The 19,297-nt window shown below is 42.6% G+C and overlaps 1 protein-coding gene across 1 annotated transcript in view; it reads left to right on the top strand.

The window, feature by feature from the left end:
* REELD1 (reeler domain containing 1) overlaps positions 1 to 19,297 on the top strand; it is a 143,269-nt gene that overhangs the window by 84,233 nt on the left and 39,739 nt on the right. The window contains exon 2 of the mRNA XM_075335680.1: positions 12,754 to 12,973. Within this exon, the coding sequence (XP_075191795.1) occupies positions 12,754 to 12,973 (220 nt within the window). The remainder of the gene's footprint in view (positions 1 to 12,753; positions 12,974 to 19,297) is intronic.

Genomic DNA, 19,297 nt, shown 5'->3' with positions numbered 1-19,297 from the left:
CAACATATGATGAAAATGTACATCATGTCATGAAGAGGTTAAACATTTAAAAACTGTTACAAAATATAAAACAAACTATAAAGGAAAGACTTCGCCTAAATAGTTCTTTTAACTGGATTTTTTTAAATTTAAACTTTGCACCTTCTCCAATTGGTGATACTCCAATGATTGTGGAACAGTTTTCTCTTCTGTGCTCCTCTGTTCCAATATTATGTTACCCCCGGTAATAAAGGTGTCCTTTTTTTTTTTTTTTAAATGGGTTGTCCACTACTTGGACAACCCTTTCAGATTCCCAATGTTTAGCCCCATTAAAATAAAAAAGCTTATACACACACCTCTCATGCCTGTGCTGTTTCAGTGGTGTTGGCCCTCGCATTTATGGGGCTCCCATGAGGTTGTAACGTATGCAAGCACCATGTCCAATCATCTTCGGCTTCTCTCTGCCTGGCTTCGGACATATGAGTAATCAATAGGAGCTCACTTCAGGTTAATTAATCATATATCCAAAAGCAGGGAGTGAGAAGCCGGCCGTGATTGGGCATGGGGCTCGCATGACAACAGGGCAACATGGTGTCTCAGTGGTTAGCACTGCTGCTTTGCAGTGCTAAGGTCCTGGGTTAAAATACCATCTAGCATAACATTTGTAAGGAGTTTGATTATTCTCTCTGTATTTGCGTGGGTTTCTTCTGGGCTTTCCACTTTCCTCCCCCACTCTAAAGACATACTGATAGGGGATTTAGATTGGGAGCCCCAGTAGAGGCAGTGATGACAATCTCTGCAAAGCACTGTGGAATTTGTTGGCACTTTATAAAGAAATGCATAAGAATAAATAATTAACCTCACGTGAGCTCCGGGAATGCAAGCACCACCACCGCTGGAACGGGAGGTGAGTATAAACTTTTTGAATTTTAATGTGTCTAAGCATGGGGAATAAGAAGGGTTTGTCCTAGAAGTGGATAACCCCTTTAACAAGCGTATACCACAAAACTCTTCTGTGGGTGTGCTCATGTTTTGATTGGATGTGATAATCATCTAGTTGGTTGGGAAAATTTGTATCTTTGTGATCGGTGAGCATAACGTTAGTATGGCAAGCACAGGAAAAAAACTGTTCCACAATAAGTAGGATAATTGGAAGGGTGTACTCAGTTTAAATTTAAAAAAAATCTAGGGAAATCTTGCTCCTGTTTAAAATGCCCAGATTCATCATGTAATCAAGTTTTGCTATACTTGCTATGGGGGATATAAACACATTGCTAGTATTCTGTATACATCAAAGGGTTAATAGTTGTTCCAGGCTAGAAACTACATTGTCGCTTTGGATACTTTGTAATTGCCTCTCAACTTTCCAAGATTAGCAGAGTGATCCCAGCTCAGTTTCTGGCAAACACCCTAACAAGCCATAGCCGTGTGCCAGGCTGATGTACAGTTGGCACCGCTGATCCATCACTGTTCAGTGACAGGTAAATGCCTAGAAGACTTGATTGATTAACGCTCTATAGATGACTGGCCCTGCAATCCAGACATACTTGGAACATTTCTTTTGTTCTGCCAGTTAACTTATGATTAATAGATATTTGGCCTTTTTTTGGGTGGGCGCTGTGTGACTGCAGTGTGGATGAAAAAAATACTGTGATAGCAGCCCATGCTATAAAATGTTGGGGGTTCTTCAGTATTTTTCAGGTATATGACAACTCTCAGATTGGATTAATTAAACCTGAAATGTTAGTTTATTATGTGTTTTATTGTTTGTATCTGAAATCTTCCTGCAGATCTCATAACTACATTTGGGGCTTTGTATCTGTCATTTTTTGTTCACATAGTTAGACTTTATTTATTTTTAGACTTGAGTGTTAATAAAAGATTACAGACAGACAATGCAGCATGTATAAGAAGTACGCCACACGGGACCTCAGTACTTGGGCTTAACATTGCCATCTTTTGGTCACAAGTGGTAATGAAAAGCAGAAATCACTATTTCTATAACAGTTACTAAATATTTTTAACACCTTTACACATTGGCTTAAATAAAAGAAGTTTGGCTTCCACGGTATAGGTGATAAATTATTGATCAGTGGTGTTTGACTACTGGAATGTGCACTAATCAGCAGAACCTTTTTTTGAAAAAATGAGATTTGTCATTTTTCATTAAACACCTGTTAAAGTTAAATACTAATGAAGTTCAAGTGCAGCAGGAATGGACTCTACACATGGTGTTAGGCCTAAGACACACAGCATGAAAATCAGAGAGATTGAAATGCCATAAAACATCGCATTTCACTCGGACAATATTAGCCTGTGTCAGCACACATGTGCGATTATTTTCTCAGCCCTAATCGGACCGAGAAAACAATCGCAGCATGCTGCGACTGTAATGCTGTCATGAAAATATAATAAGCAGATATGTTTTCATGGTCTCTGGATCAGGGGTGATTCCCCCCACTCCCGCCAGAGCCCTGCCAAATTAACAGCCAGGAAAAGATTTCCTTGCTAGGGTATTTAACACGTACCTTTCAATTATCTTACAACACCCCTCCCCAGCTCTTCAAAGATCCCCTGCGTAGCCAGAGACGCTCCGACTACAATCTGTATACACAGGGGCGGAGTACAAGTTTCCTGCAGGAATATAGCTTTGCTGATCAAAAGGCTAGGGCAGCCGTATTGTCTCTGTTGGGGAAGTATTAATATTGCGAGATACATATGTCCCCAGATATGGCAGGCATACCGCTGATCTCGAAACTCCATAACGCACATCTCACATATTTAAGCTTAATCGTAGGACATACGGAAGAGCCACAAATTAATATCTGCCCCCCAGAACAGGCCAGATCCCCCTTGTGTGGTATCCACCTTCTGCTAAAATCCTAAAATAAAATACGACGGTAATATCGTCCGCGTGGGATGCTCCCACACGGAGATATAAGGACCATGAGGATTCCATAATTTTGGAAGAGGGGAAAACCCTCTCCCTTACATGATGTCAGCGGAGGTGGGGGCTGCGGGTTGGAGAGAGGGTAATAAAAGCCAGTGTCTTAGTACACACTGTGTCAATGCCAGAGGATATTCATTCTGTGTATAGGATTGTCCATTTCCAAGGGGATGCCTCTCCCCCTATAGCTGAGCCATAATCCGTGACCAGGTGTAGTAATCTTTCATTTTTGTTCCCTTTTATTTTTATGTAATTGTATACTGTACTTGTATTGTTCCCTCTTGTAAATTCTTGTATATTTTTATAAACACTGCCTATTTTCGGATTAAATATATAAAATGTAATAGTTTCTTTCCTCATGGTCTATATTTATGAATCCAAAACCCGAAGGGCCTTATGCTATCTGTAACGGGTGTCCAAACTTCCTGTACCAAGTTTCGGTGGTGGCAGCAGAATTATTGTGGTGTAGAATTATTGGGGTGCTATCATTAAGGGTACCGAGGTATATATATATTCCATTAGCGGGAATCGGTGATATATACATTTACCCTTGCTCTGAGACCTCCAATATTTGGCATTATTAGCTCAGCAGCCTCATTTACTTATTGTCCGGCAGTTCCAAAATTGACCTGACACTAAGGGGGCGCTAGAGAGTAGTCGTGTTCTTGACAAATTGGTGGCAGCGGTGGGATATCTGAGTGACCCCCCCGGCTGTTCATGACAAATGCGATCCTAGATTTTTTCGCACCCATTCAAGTCTATGGGGAGAGAAAAAAACGCACGGCACTCGCGGTACACCGGTGTACGCGAGTGCAAGGTGAGAATGGCAATAGTCGGCTACGGAGGAGAGAGGGAGATAAAACCCCCCCTCCCCTCCTCAGTGCCAGCCCGCCCCCTGCAGCTGTGGTCTGATCGCTCAGTTGCAGTGACACTCGCATAATACTCGGCTCCCTCTTTGCTGCCACCGTGGGCTGAGTGTCATGCGAGGATCACTTTAGTACCCCATGTGGCCCCGCCCTTATCCTACCTGTCTGAGTATAGCCGGCCCTTCCGTTTGCCTCCGGTCTTTGGTTGACAAGCCACAAGTTTTCCAGTGACCTGATTCTTCCGAGCAATTTCTCACATAGGCGATGTCACTGCAGGAGGTTGCACATATGCAAATTGATTTTTCATCTCAATTACGACATTTGAAAGTTACTGCCCATGTACTTCTCCCTGCAATGATGGCCTCTGTGTGAGATTTTGACCAGAGGATGTAGGTCACTGAAAAAGCAATGACCTGTGAAGCAAAGACCAGAGGCAAACATAGGGGCTGAGCTATCACAGACAGGGAGGATAAGGTCCAGTGCAAAGTGCAGCCCCTATGCACTTGCACCTCATTAGCATAATGTTTCAAAGGTTCCTTCTAAAGGATAACAAAATGCATTTTTTCAAAGAAGTATCAACTTAATGTGCATTAAAGCGCCCATTAAAGAATGTATTTTTTTTTTACAATCCAATATCTTATTATGTTATACCTATTTAAGTTATCAACTATTCTGTTGATAGATGATAACTTGTTTCCCCAGAGATTCATTTTAAAGAGGCACTCCCATTAGGTTTTTTACTGCTACATGCTCTGGAATCCAGCATTACTCTACTCCTTTTCTGGATGGTGTCACCACTCTTCAGACTATCTGGCTCACTCTATGCTCTATGTGTGAGAGGAAAGTCTCTTTTAAAATAAAATAAGTCTATAGAGCACTCGCTCAGATGCTCCAAAGAAAGCAGCAGTAGTTGAGTACATTAACACACACGTGACGCTACATGCACATACACTGATTTAGTGGGGAGGGAAAAACACTCTAACAACAATATATGTATAAAATATGTATAATATATATATATATATACTGTATATATATATATATACACACACATTGATGAGCAAAAGGTTAACTATGTTCACTTTCAGGCTCCACACCTCAACATTTACTACAGCTTCAAATGTGAAACATGAAACTACCATAATTTTATAGACCATCATCTTGGCTATCTCATACATAAATTTGACTTGCAACTATTTAGCATATGACTAGTTATGCAGATTCTTGTCATGTCACTGCATTATAACTGCTTTACTCCTAACAATCTAAACATTAATTTTTATTATTTTGTACGTATTTTGTGTATCCACCTTTGGCTTTTAACACTGCCTGAATCCTTGTGGACATGCTCTCAATCAGATTCAAGCATGTCTTGACCCAAATCTGATCTTAGGCCAGTTCTGTACGTTCCCAATGTTGGTGCATACTGGTCGACTCACTTGGGTATGTATACAGTTTTTTCTTTAACTCTATCCACAAGGGTTCAATAGAGTTGAGATCTGGGGACTGTGGAGGCCAATCCTGCACCTCTACTTCATTGTAATTGAACTTTTTCTTCACCAATCTCGACGTATGCTTCAGGTCGTTGTCCTGCTAGAACACGGAGTCATCCTTTTCATACCCATGGTACTAGATGTAATGATGTAAGAAATAACTTGTTTTGTAGGAGACCCATATATAGCTCAGCATTGAGACCACCATAGATCCTTTTAAAATATCCAACACCTTTGGCTTTGAAATCACCACATATCATCAGGCTTCCTCCACCAAACTTGACAGTTCCTTTAATTTCCTAATTAATTTGACCCCTTTTCCCTTGTTTATTCCAGGCCCATTTGCACCAGAGTCTGTCTACTGATTTTTGTCTCATTGCTCCAAATCACCCATCTCTAATGTTCTACTGTCCACTTTTCTTACCTTTTTGCAAACTTGAGTTGACACTTCTCATGATTATATTGAAGTTGAGGTGTCTTCCCCTATTTTGGACCACCATTCCAGACTTGTATCACACGGTGCTTGCATGCACATCTGTGATCTCACTACTATGAAGCATACGAGCTGCCTCCACTGCTGTGTTTGACATGCCAGAACTGATAGAGCATGTTATGAGCCAATTTGTTGACTCCGACAGTTTTCCTGGACAACCACCTCTTCGATTTTGAATGGATGGACTTCATTTTATATTCTTCCAACAGTCACAGCACTCATACAATGCAGTTTGGAATTTTGCTTCGCCGAGAGACCGCTATCAATGAGCTGGATGATGCTGCTTCTCGTTTCATTGGAAATCTTCTTGCCTGTTACTTGGCTTGGCAAGTAACAGGTATGGTCAATATGAAAATCACACCTGAAACCAAATAAAAAGGGAGAAGTTGACTCAATCTATGTATTGTGTGTCTGTGTTTGAGGACTTAAGAACCAAAATAGTTGAAAAATATCAACAATCTGAGTGTAACAAGTCCAACTCAAGAGATTTGAGGTTCCTTTGTCCATGGTGTGCAACATAATTAAGAAGTTTACAACCCATGGCACTGTAGCTAATATCCCTGGAAATGGATGGAAGAGAATAATTGATGAAAAATTGCAAAGCAGACTAGTCCGGATGGTGGATAAGCAGCCCCCTTCAAGTTCCAAAAAGATTCAATCTGTCCTGCAGGCTCAAGGTGCATCAGTGTCAGCGCAAACTATCCGGACAGGAGAAACAAGAAGCTTGACCATAAAGGCACTCACTCCACAAGGTATATAAAGGGTTAAAAAACAATTTTATTTGTGTACAAAATATTAAAACCAACAATAACAAACATGATAAAGCGCACAAAGTGTGATAAAGCACCAAAGACAACAAGCAATACCCAGTTGGTCTTCCTATAAAATTATTTATAATGAATTTTCCATAAGGTTCAAAGGGATTGGATCTATATAAAAATTTGAATATCAAGCCGTTTACTTCAAATCAAAAAGCACTGGAATTCAAACAATACAGTACAGACTTAATAACCTAATCATCAGAGGATAATATAATACACCGATACTAGTACCTATAAGTCCTTGACTGGACCCCAGTTTGAGGCAGCAGAAAAAAAAAAAAAGAAAAAAAAAAATCCTGACCCAGTAGTCAAAAGATCCAGATCCACTGATCTAAATATACACAATCCCTGTAATGATAAATACTTAGCTTATAATAAGGAAGACCTGGCCCAACGCGTGTCGCTTAGAGCAGCTTCATCAGGGGCATGGACACTCCTTGCCCCTGATGAAGCTGCTCTAAGCGACACGCGTTGGGCCAGGTCTTCCTTATTATAAGCTAAGTATTTATCATTACAGGGATTGTGTATATTTAGATCAGTGGATCTGGATCTTTTGACTACTGGGTCAGGATTTTTTTTTTTTCTTTTTTTTTTTTTTCTGCTGCCTCAAACTGGGGTCCAGTCAAGGACTTATAGGTACTAGTATCGGTGTATTATATTATCCTCTGATGATTAGGTTATTAAGTCTGTACTGTATTGTTTGAATTCCAGTGCTTTTTGATTTGAAGTAAACGGCTTGATATTCAAATTTTTATATAGATCCAATCCCTTTGAACCTTATGGAAAATTAATTATAAATAATTTTATAGGAAGACCAACTGGGTATTGCTTGTTGTCTTTGGTGCTTTATCACACTTTGTGCGCTTTATCATGTTTGTTATTGTTGGTTTTAATATTTTGTACACAAATAAAATTGTTTTTTAACCCTTTATATACCTTGTGGAGTGAGTGCCTTTATGGTCAAGCTTCTTGTTTCTCCTGTCCAAAATGTGTTTTGCTTGACGTGTGCACCCCCATTTCATGGTCATTATCTGAATTCCTTGGCTGTGCATTCTAAAGCTGTTGTTTCGCAAACTATCCGTTGACATTTGATTGAAATGAATTGCTATGGCAGGAGACCCAGCAGGACCCCACTGCTGACACAGAGACTTAAAAAAGCTAGACTGCAGATTGCCAAAATGTACAAAAGTAAGCCAATCCTCCTGAGAAAGCGTCTTAACGACAGATGAGACCAAGATAGAGCTTTTTGTTAAAGCACATCATTCTACTGTTTACCAAAAATGGAATGAGACCTACAAAGAAAAGAATACAGTACCTACAGTTAAATCTGGTAGTGGTTCAAAGATGTTTTGGGGTTATTCTGCTGCCTCTTGCACTGGGTACCTTGACTGTGTGCAAGAGAGTAGATATACACTGTACACTCTTTAGATGCAAAGTGAAAGGCTTTTATTGAAGTGGCAAGAACATGTAAGTAAATACAGTAAGGTGCCCCTCAATCATTACAACGTGAAATGTTTCAACTCAACTGAGTCTTTTTCAAACAGTCGCTGTAAAATATCAAAAATGAAATAGATACGTACACATCTACAAGAGATATAAAGTTATAATTAATATATATCATCATAAGCATATGCACAGTTTAGGGGGGAGGTAACATAATAAATGTAAGGTGCACAACAAGGATGATATTCATGAGAGTATAACTATATAAAATACATATAATATACAGTATATATACACATGTATATAAATAAAATTGTTGGTTGGAAGACATTAACCAATGTGAGTATGGTACTTGGATAAAAAGAGTGTGCAGTGCATATCTACTCTCGTGACTGGGGAACCCACTCTCATTACACTACTACTTCGAAGAATCAACCCTGTGCACTCTGTATTTCTCTTCATTTGACTGGGTGTAAAGTATCATGAAATCTGAAGATTACCAAAGGATTTTGGATGGCAATGTAGTGGCCAGTGTCGAAAAGCTGGGTTTCTGTCCTAGGTCATGGGTCTTCCAGCAGTACAATGACCCCATACATACTTCAAGAAGCACCCAGGAATGAAGAGTTCTGAAGTGACCAGCAATGAGTCCAGATCTAAATCCCAGTGATCACCTGTGGAGAGATCTTACAGTTGCTGTTATGAGAAAGCACCCTTCAAATATGAGAGACCTGGAGCAGTTTGCAAAAGAAGAGTGCTCCAAGATTCCAGTTGAGAGGTGTAAGATGTTTGTTGATGATTATAGGAAGCGATTCAGTTATTTATTCCAAAGGGCTTGCATCCGAATATTAAGTTGAGGGTGCAAACAATTTTGTCCAGCCCATTTTTGGAGTTTTGTGTGAAATTATGTCCAATTTTCCTTTTTCCCTCTGTTGTTTTTTTTGTGTTCCAATGCACACAAGGGAAATAAACATGTGTGTGGCAAATAATGCAGAATTGCAATAATTTTCTGGGATAAATACTTAATTTTATATCTACATACTGTACATAATCTCCACTTGTGTCTGTTCTCCTATTCCATCAAGCACCGCAGCACTGTCCATTGTGCAGCCGCAGTTCGAATGATGCTCCGGCTTCCAGGTCCTCACAGCATGCACACACACACACACACATAAGCACATATACACACACATAGCAGACAGACATGGCTACACCAAGCATATACACACACATAGCGCACATGCATGTATACACTGAACACAAACGCAGACACTGCTGTATACTCACCTGTCCGGGGTCGCCACCGCTTCTGCTGTCAGCAAATTACTGCAGTTGAATGCTTTGTGGTACCGTAAAGTATTCAACTGCAGTAAAGCTATGACAACATCCTGCAGCGGTCGCTCCGTACACCGGACGCTATCACGGTGGAGTCTGCTGCTGGAGGCTACACGGGCACGGAGGACAGGTGAGACATGGCATAATAGGGGACAGAAGGGAACCAGCAGGAGCACATTACTAAACAATGGGCTCATTACTGCAGGGGACATCAGCCCCACCACCAGATCTGTATGCCCGCAGCCCCCCCCCACCAGATCTGTATGCCTGCAGCCCCCCCACCAGATCTGTATGCCCCCTGCCCCCCCACCAGATCTGTATGCCTCCAGTCCCCCCACCAGATCTGTATGCCTCCAGCCCCCCCACCAGATCTGTATACTCACAGCCCCCCCACCATATCTGTATGCCTCCAGTCGCCCCACCAGATCTGTATGCCTCCATCCCCCCCACCAGATCTGTATGCCTCCAGCCACCCCCCACCAGATCTGTATGCCCACAGCCCCCCCACCAGATCTGTATGCCCCCAGCCCCCCCACCAGATCTGTATGCCCCCAGTTCCCACCAGATCTGTATGCCCCCAGCCCCCCCCCCACCAGATCTGTATGCCCCCAGCCCCCCACCAGATCTGTATGCCCACAGCCCACCTCCCACCAGATCTGTATGCCCCCAGCCCCCCACCAGATCTGTATGCCCCCAGCTCCCCACCAGATCTGTATGCCCCCAGCCCCCCACCAGATCTGTATGTCCCCAGCCCCCCCACCAGATCTGTATGCCTACAGCCTACCTCCCACCAGATCTGTATGCCCCCAGCCCCCCCACCATATCTGTATGCCCCCAGCCCCCCCACCATATCTGTATGCCCCAGCCCCCCCCACCAGCTCTGTATACCCCCAGTTCCCCCCACCAGCTCTGTATGCCCCCAGCCCCCCCACCAGATTTGTATGTCCCCAGCCCCCCACCAGATCTGTATGCCCCCAGCCCCCCTCCAGATCTGTATGCCCCCAGCCCCCCCACCAGATCTGTATGCCCCCAGCCCCCCACCAGATCTGTATGCCCCCAGCCCCCCCACCAGATCTGTATGCCTACAGCCCACCTCCCACCAGAACTGTATGCCTCCAGCCCCCCTCAGCAGATCTGTATGCCTACAGACCCCCACCAAATCTGTATGCCCGCAGCCCTACTCACCACTGCTCCTGTCAGCACCACTAAGCATAGACAGATGTTTATTTCACTGGACTCCCGATGCGATAGCATCGGGCCTCTTTCTAGTATCTACATAATTATTAGTTCAAGAGTGAATAGGGTTCAGTAATAAAACTTTAACTTATGTTAGATGATACAACATGGAAAGTAACAGTTTATATTTTATTAGTTATTTCCTGCCATCTGATCCAAATGATTGTCTTCTGTCTATATCTAGTAATCAAGTAGCAGCATCTCCTGCCTCATTGTTTCCTAACTTATATAGAGGAAATTTCTACTTCAAAGATATTGAGGACCTATCCTTCGGAATGGCGGGGGTCTGACACCCCCATTGTTCAGCTGTTTCCAGATCTGGCAGTGACTGTTCAGTGTTCTCTCTTAGACATTGCACATCAGCTATTATTCAAATGAATAGCTCTTAGGTGTCAGATCCTTACTATACTGATATTGATTACTAAAGGACCCCCCCATAACCATTGTGGTAACTAGCATTGATTCAAATAGTCACCTAGTACAACAAGGCTTGACGGCTTCACCCATAATGCCATAAATAAATTATGGAAGATGGTTATCAATTCAGGGCTAAATGTGGTAGACCTGTGCTTCAAATAGAAGATGGAATTTAGATGAGCAGATATAAAGGTGCAATTAAAATAGCAGTCCAGTTTTGTTTAACTTCATAAAGAGTAATTATGATGAAACTAGCCCCTTAATGATCAATAGCAATATTTCCAGCATGGAGCCGGTCGGAGTGTGTGGTGATGGCATTTGCCTCTAACAGCAGTGATCAGAGTTAGCTCTAATTGCCTCTGTTAACCAATTAAATACATCTTTCAATCACTTAGAGTGGCATGTAAGCAGCAAAATCGTGACCAGGCATCCATTCCTGGCACCCTTGCAACAGTACCATGTTATTACCCTTGTGAAGGCCAGCCTGTGTTTTGGATACTGTGAATAGGGCTATATACAGCAGTAGTTAAAAGTTCAATCTATCAAATATATAACAGCTGTACTTTATTTCTTGATCAATCTAATTCTATTGGTTGGGACAGCCTTTATATTCTTCTTGTCTGGATACCTTAGTCACTCCTGTGAAAAAGCTCTGTGTGAAACATACGTCGGAGGTCTGTGGGCTTTCAATTGGTAGAAGTCTTTGCTTTATATGGTATGTGATACGTTTTTATGATCTGAATCCTATTTATTATTGTATTTGGCTAGTATATATTTTATTAATTTGATATTAAAATGTTATGGCACCATTATTTATATATCTGACATAATTTGCAACACTATACCCTAATCCAGATTTACTTTTGTTATTTCATACTTGATGTTTGTGCACTTCCTAGTATTTTAATACAATTCCTTTAATATGCTTATAATAAATATTTGAATGGTTTATCTTCTTTTTTTGTTATCTCTCATGATTTTTTTGTGTGGACCTAGTCTATTAAGGGGAAAGTCCCTTTATTATTTTGGGTAAGAATTTTTTTTTTTTATGTTAAATACCATGTATAAAATTGTTTATCCTCTCCGCTAAACAACGTAGAGAAGAAAAACTGAAATGCAAAAATTGTTGCTTTTGGTCACTGTAGCACTGACCAAAATAGTAATCAAAATATAGTATGTACCGCAATATGGTATCATTGCTGCTACAGCACGGTAACCAAAATACAAGTCCTCATATACTGTAGCTGAATTGACCAAAAAATGTAAAACTTTCTATTTTTTTACAAAGTTGAAAATTTATTTTATGCATCTGTAATAGTAAAAAAAAACTATGCATGTTTGGTATCACCATAATCATACTGACCTGGAAAATCATTTTACCAGGTTAAAGTTAACATAAAATTAACTCCATTTTTTTGTATACTGTATTTTAAAGTTAATGGTGTCTATGAAAGCTATGACTTGTCTCGGAAAGAACAAAGCCTCATTTGGGCATGTCAACAGAAGCATAAAAAAATAATGACTCTTTGAAAAAAGTGAGGAATAAATGTAAATGCAAAAAATGAAAATTGGGTGGTTAAACTTCAATTGTAAAGTAAATGTGTTCTTATGTTCTTATAGTTTGAAATATGTTGCTGGATGATAGTCAAGTAGCCTATATTGATCATATTCAATAAACAAAACCATAATTTTTGATATAATAATGAATGTTCTCTGCTTTTTCAAGGTGAAAGATTTCACGAAGTGTACATTGTGGGGACTCGTGTGGATCTACATCAGCCTTGGTTTTAATACATACTCTTCAGCATTCTCTCATGGTGGAAGCCTTGCTGCCTGCTTAGACATGAAGCCAAAACACATTCGAGCCCTGCCACAGAACCCCAAGAAGAATTTTGTCAGCATACATACCAACCGGTCTTTTTACATGCCGGGAGAAAAAGTCCCTGGTAACTAGTCAATGGCGCAGTTGATTTTTCTTATAAATAAAATGGTTGGGTTACAATAAATGTTTATCACCTATCCACAGAAAAATTTGATGATGTGGCAGTTGGACATGCACCCTGCTGATTCATTTAATGTTTTCGGAGCTGTCGGTATCAGACATGGTTAAGCGTGCATCATACTGCTCCATTTAGTGTCTAGTGGCCAGACTTAAACAGCTGAGCTCTGTAGTTGAATATTTCTATCAGCCACATAGACATTTAACAGAATGGCATTGTACATAGTCAGCTGGAGCACCATTGACACGTTTCTTCACTGCAATATTGTGATTGGTAGAGATCCAGCAGTTGGGCCCCAAGAATTAAACAGTGTTTTCTACATATCCTGCAAATGAATATTTTTTTTCAACTGCAATGTTAAGGTTATTTTAATCAAATTATACATTTTTCCTCAAATATGAAATTGCAACACGAAGAAGGAAAAGTCATGGAGTCATAGAGATTACAACATCAAAAGACATGTTAATGATATGCAAATACTGAAAAAAATGGGAATTACATCTTCAACACATCTTGATTTATTCAGTATTGAGTATAAGCGTCATGCGCAGAATACATGCACTTACACGTCTTGGCATGCAATCAATGAGGTATTAATGGTTGGCTGAAGATGTTTTGCCCTACTGAATTTACTTGTCACACAAATCATGAGAATTCTCTGCTGCAATATCCCTTTGCATTTGTCATGGTAGCACCTTTTGGCTGCTGACAGTATCATGACTAACATGCGGCCTAGCATTGTCATGTTGAAAAATGTCTCCTGGGATACTTTGGGGAAATGGCCACACCACTGGTTATACGACCAAATCAATTTAAAGATGAGCTGTCAGTGTACCTAATATGAAAACTTAAGAGATCTGGCTACATAAATTATGCCGCCTAGTTCCATAATGCCTGGAGTAGGACCAGTTTAACGTTCCTTTGGGAAGGCCACTTTATATCATTGCTCATGTTGTCTTTTCAGAATTGAAGCATAGCTCACTTAGTATTACAAGGGAAGTTAAACAGCACATACCAAGCCTTAAAGGTGGTTTACACTCTACGACATTGCTAGCGATCTCGTTAGCGATGTGACACGCCAGAACGCAGATGCAATCTGCCGAGATCGCACATGTGACCGGCACTATAAAAACAACCTATGTGCGATCTCGGCAGATCGCATCTGCGTTCTGGCGTGTCACATCGCTAATGAGATCGCTAGCAATGTCGCAGCATGTAAAGTACCCTTTAGGTATCAAACAATCTCTACACAAACCATCAGATAGCATTTGGATGATAAGAGCTATGAGCCAGATGCCCAGCTTCAGGCATTCCATTGACCTCTTTCCATCACTCTCAATGACTATCATGATGCAGAGCAAGACAGCAATTGGGTTTGAAATGAAGATCTGTTCTCTTCAGTGATGAGTCCACCTTTTGTATTGGACACAGTGATAGCCTGATATGGCTGACATGGGCAACACCAAAAATAGACCTTCATGAGGGAATTTGAACGTGTTCTAGGAGCCATTTTTTAACACAGCAGGAACAGAATGCATTTTGCGCATGCTACTGCGAGCATAGTACATGGTCTAAATGTGCTACCATATCCTAAATAGTCTCCACATTTGTCTCCATGGCCTGTGTCATCTCCGGTCTTGTCTCCCATCCAGGAAGTCATTGGTGGCCAATTGCAATGGCAGCTGTCAGCAGCACATATTGAGGATTTGCATGTCCAAGTGCATTCAATATGGCAGATAATTCCTTAATCAGCCATTGAGAGCCTCATTGATAAAATGCCAAAGTTTATAAGTGTGGATATTTCTGGATGTGGCACACATAGCCAATCCTGAATAAATCGAGATGATTTGAAAATTTTGTTTGCACTTTTTCATCATTTGGAAATCATAAACATGTCCATCAATTTCTGTAACGTCACAATTTTTCCTATATATATATATACAGTGGAGAACATAAGTATTTGATACACTGCCAATTTTGTACGTTTTTTCACCTACAAAGAGTAAAGAGGTCTTTAATTTTTATCATAGGTACACTTCAACTGTGACAGACAAAATCCCCCCAAAAATCCACAAAATCACATTTTATGATCTTTAAATAATAAATTTGTATTTTTTGCATGAAATAAGTATTTGGTACAATAGAAAAACAGAACTTAATATTTGTTACAGAAACCTTTGTTTACAATTACAGAGATCAGACATTTCCTGTAGTTCTTGACCAAGTTTGCACACCCTGCAGCAGGGATTTTAGCCCACTCCTCAATATAGATATTCTCCAGATCTTTCAGGTTTTGGGGCTGTTGCTAGGCAACACTGAGTCTAGAGACTGGCTAGGCCACACCAGGACCCTGCAATGCTTCTTACGGAGCCACTCCTTTGTTGACCAATTTTCAATGCTCCTACTGAAGGAAGGAGGTTGTTGGCTAAAATCTCACAATACATGATCCTGTAAGCACCCCCAAAGTATGATGTTTCCATCTCCATGCTTCATGGTTTGGACGGTGTTCTTGAGGTTGTACTCATCCGTCTCCTTTCTCCAAATACAGCGAGTGGAGTTGATAGAAAAAGTTCTATATTGGTCTCATCTGACTTTCTTTTATGCCTCTTTTGGATCATCCAGATGGTTATTGGTGAACTTCAAACAGGTCTGGACATGTGCTGGCATGAGCAGAGGGACCTTGCGTGCCTTGCAGGATTTTAATCCATTAAGACGTAGTGTGTTCCTAAAGGGGGCTTTACACGCAGTGATATCGCTAGCGAGCGTACCCGCCCCCGTCGTTTGTGCGTCACGGGCAAATCGCTGCCTGTGGCGCACAATATCATTAGGAGCCGTCACACGGACATACCTGCCTAGCGACGTCGCTGTGGACAGCGAACCTCCTCCTTTCTAAAGGGACGGTTTGTGCGGCCTCACAGCAGCATCACTAAACGCCCAATAGAAGCGGAGAGGCAGTGATAAGCGGCCGTAACATCCTGCCCACCTCCTTCCTTCCTCATTGCCGGCAGCCACAGGTAAGCTGTAGTTCGTCGTTCCCGAGGTGTCACACATAGCAATGTGTGCTGCCTCGGGAACGACAAACAACCTGCGTCCTCAACAATCAACAATTTTTTGAAAATGAACGACGTGTCAATGATGGACGATTTGGTGAGTATTTTCCATTATTAACAGCCGCTCGTTGGTGTCACACGCAACGACGTCGCTAACGATGCCGGATGTGTGTCACGGAATCCGTGACCCCGGAGTTAGATACGTCGCTGCGTGTAACGGGGCCTTAACTGTCTTTGAGACTGAGGTCCCAACTATCTTCAGGTCATTGATCAGATTCTCTCATGTAGTTCTTGGCTGAATCCTGACCATTCTCAGAATCATCCTTTCCCTAGGAGGCAAGATTATGCATGCAGCCCCAGGCTTAATAATTTTCACAGTCATCTTGTATTTCTTCCATTTTCTAATAATTGCACCAACAGTTGTTGCCTTCTCACCAAGCTGCTTGCCTATTGTGCTATAGCCCATCCCAGCCTTGTGCAGGTCTACAATTTTGTCCTGGTGTCCTTAGACAGCTCTTTGGTCTTGGCCATGGTGGAGAGGTTGGAGTGTGATTGAGTGTGTGGACAGGTGTCTTTTATACAGGTAACAAGTTCAAACAGGTGCAATTAATACAGGTAATGAGTGCAGAGTAGGAGGGCTTCTTAAAGAAAAAATAACACGTCTGTGAGAGCTAGAATTCTCACTGGTTGGTAGGGGATCAAATACTTATTCCATGCAATAAAATGCTAATTAATTATTAGAAATCATACAATGTAATTTTCTGAACTTTTGTGGGGACTCAGTAAGTCACAGTTGAAGAAAATTACAGACCTCTCCATTCTTTGTAAGTGTCAAAAACTTGCAAAACAGGCAGTGTATTAAATACTTATTTTCCCCACTGTATGTATAGAGATACACACACACACATTATATATACAGTACCGTATTTTTCGGACTATAAGACGCACTTTTTTCCCCCCAAATGTTGGGGGAAAGTTAGGGGTGTGTCTTATGGTCTGAATATAGGGCTGCGGCCGGGAATGAGGGTGCTGCGGTGGAGCGGGCCATCGGGGGCACAAGCAGGCTGTAGCAGCTCCTGCCGTGACAATGTGGGCCCGCTCATTACATATGCATGCCCATCCTTCTGCCCATCATCCCTCAGGGCTGAAGCCGGCGCTGACAGGTGGGCGGGATGATGGGTGGGGGGTGCGCGTATAATTAACAGCCGGCCGTGATCACCCCTGGCAACTACAGCCTGGAGTGATCATGTGCTGCTGTATTCACTGCCCCCGTGCATCATTATCAGCGCGGGGGGCAGTGAATAAGTACGGTACACTCACTGGCCACTTCCGTGCAGCATCGCGATCTCCTCCAGTCTGCCGGTCAGCTGATCGGTGTAGAGAGCGGTGAGCACAGCGATGATGACGCAAGTCAGCTGACCGGCAGACAGGAGGACATCGCGATGCTGCAGAGCAGTGACCAGTGACGGCTCCACACAGATCAGCGGCGCTGCTGTCGCCACAGACAGGTGCAGGAGCGATGCTGCATGGAGCGAGGAAAGGTGAGTATAAACTTTTATTGTTTTTTGTGTGATACAGGATACATGCCATATAGCAGGATGAGGGTAACTATCAGCATGGGGCCATATAGCACGATAGGGTTATATAGCAGGATGGGGCCATATAGCAGGATGAGGGTATATAGCAGCATGGTTGTATATAGCAGAATGGGGCAATATAGCAGGATGGCAGTATATAGCAGGATGGGGGTATATAGCAGGATGAGGGCATATTCCAGGATGGCAGTATATAGCAGGATGGGGGTATATAGCAGGATGGGGCCATACAGCAGGATGAGGGTATATAGCAGCATGGGGGTATATAGGAGGATGGGGCAATATAGCAGGATGGCAGTATATAGCAAGGTGGGAGTATATAGCAGGATGAGGGCATATTCCAGGATGGCAGTATATAGCAGGATGGGGGTATATAGCAGGATGAGGGCATATTCCAGGATGGCAGTATATAGCAGGATGTGGATATATAGCAGGATGAGAGCATATACCAGGATGGGATACCTTAGCAGAGAATTTGGGGACATTACCCCCATAACAGTGTCAGCAGCAGATCCTCGCCCCATAACTTTGTGTCATGACCACATTTTTTGCTTAAAATTTTATTTTCCTATTTTCCTCCTCTAAAACCAGGGTGCATCTTATGGTCCGGTGCGTCTTATAGTCCGAAAAATACGGTATATTAATATATATACTAGAAGGTGGCCCGATTCTAACGCATCGGGTATTCTAGAATTTAATGTGTAGTTAATGTATGATTTTTGTTATATATATAGATGATGTTGTGTGTAGTTGCCAAGTGTTTGTGTAGGGCGCTGTAAATGTTCTGGGTGTTGTCTGGGTGTGGGGGTGGGTGAGAGCGGTGTTGTTTGTGTGTTGCGTTGTGTGTGTTGCATTGTGTGCGTGTAGCGTTGTTTGTGGAGCGCTGTGTGTCTGCAGCGTTCTGTATGTGTGGTGCTGTGTGTTGCGCGGTTTGTGTGGGTGTGTGTGTGTGGGGTGCGGGTGTGCGTTTTGGGGGAGGTATGTTTTGTGTAGTGTGTGTGTGTGTTGCGCAGTGTGTGCGTATATTTGTGTGTGCCGCGATGTTTGTGTATTGGGTGTTGTGTATGTGCGGCGTTGTCTGTGTGTGTGGGTATCTGTGTGGGGTGGTGTTTGTGGTTCCCAGTGTGTGTGTGGTGTGTTGTGCGGTGCATGTGTGGTGGTGTGTGTTTTGGGGGGAGGTGTGCACCCCCATCGTGCTCTATCCCCCATGCTGCACACCCCCATTGTGCTCCATCCCCCATGCTGTGCACCCCCCATCGTGCTCCATCCCCCATGCTGCACACCCCCATCGTGCTCCATCCCTCATGCTGCGCACCCCCATCATGCTCCACCCCCCATGCTGCAAACCCCCATCGTGCTCCATCCTCCATGCTGCGCACCCCCATCATGCTCCATCCCCCATGCTGCACACCCCCATTATGCTTCATCCCCCCCATGATGTGCAGCCCCCATCATGCTTCATCCCCCTATGCTGCGCACCCCCATCGTGCTTCATCCCCCCCATGCTGCGCACCCCCCATCGTGCTTCATCCCCTCATGCTGCACACCCCCCATCGTGCTCCATTCCCCATGCTGCACACCCCTCAGAGAGGAGTATAATAGGAGGACTATAATAGGAGGACTAT

Source organism: Anomaloglossus baeobatrachus, chromosome 1 (genome assembly GCF_048569485.1).
Source record: "Anomaloglossus baeobatrachus isolate aAnoBae1 chromosome 1, aAnoBae1.hap1, whole genome shotgun sequence".
Taxonomy (NCBI): Eukaryota; Metazoa; Chordata; class Amphibia; order Anura; family Aromobatidae; genus Anomaloglossus; species Anomaloglossus baeobatrachus.
Note: the sequence above shows the minus strand (reverse complement) of the source record. Positions and strands in the feature narration are given on the sequence as shown.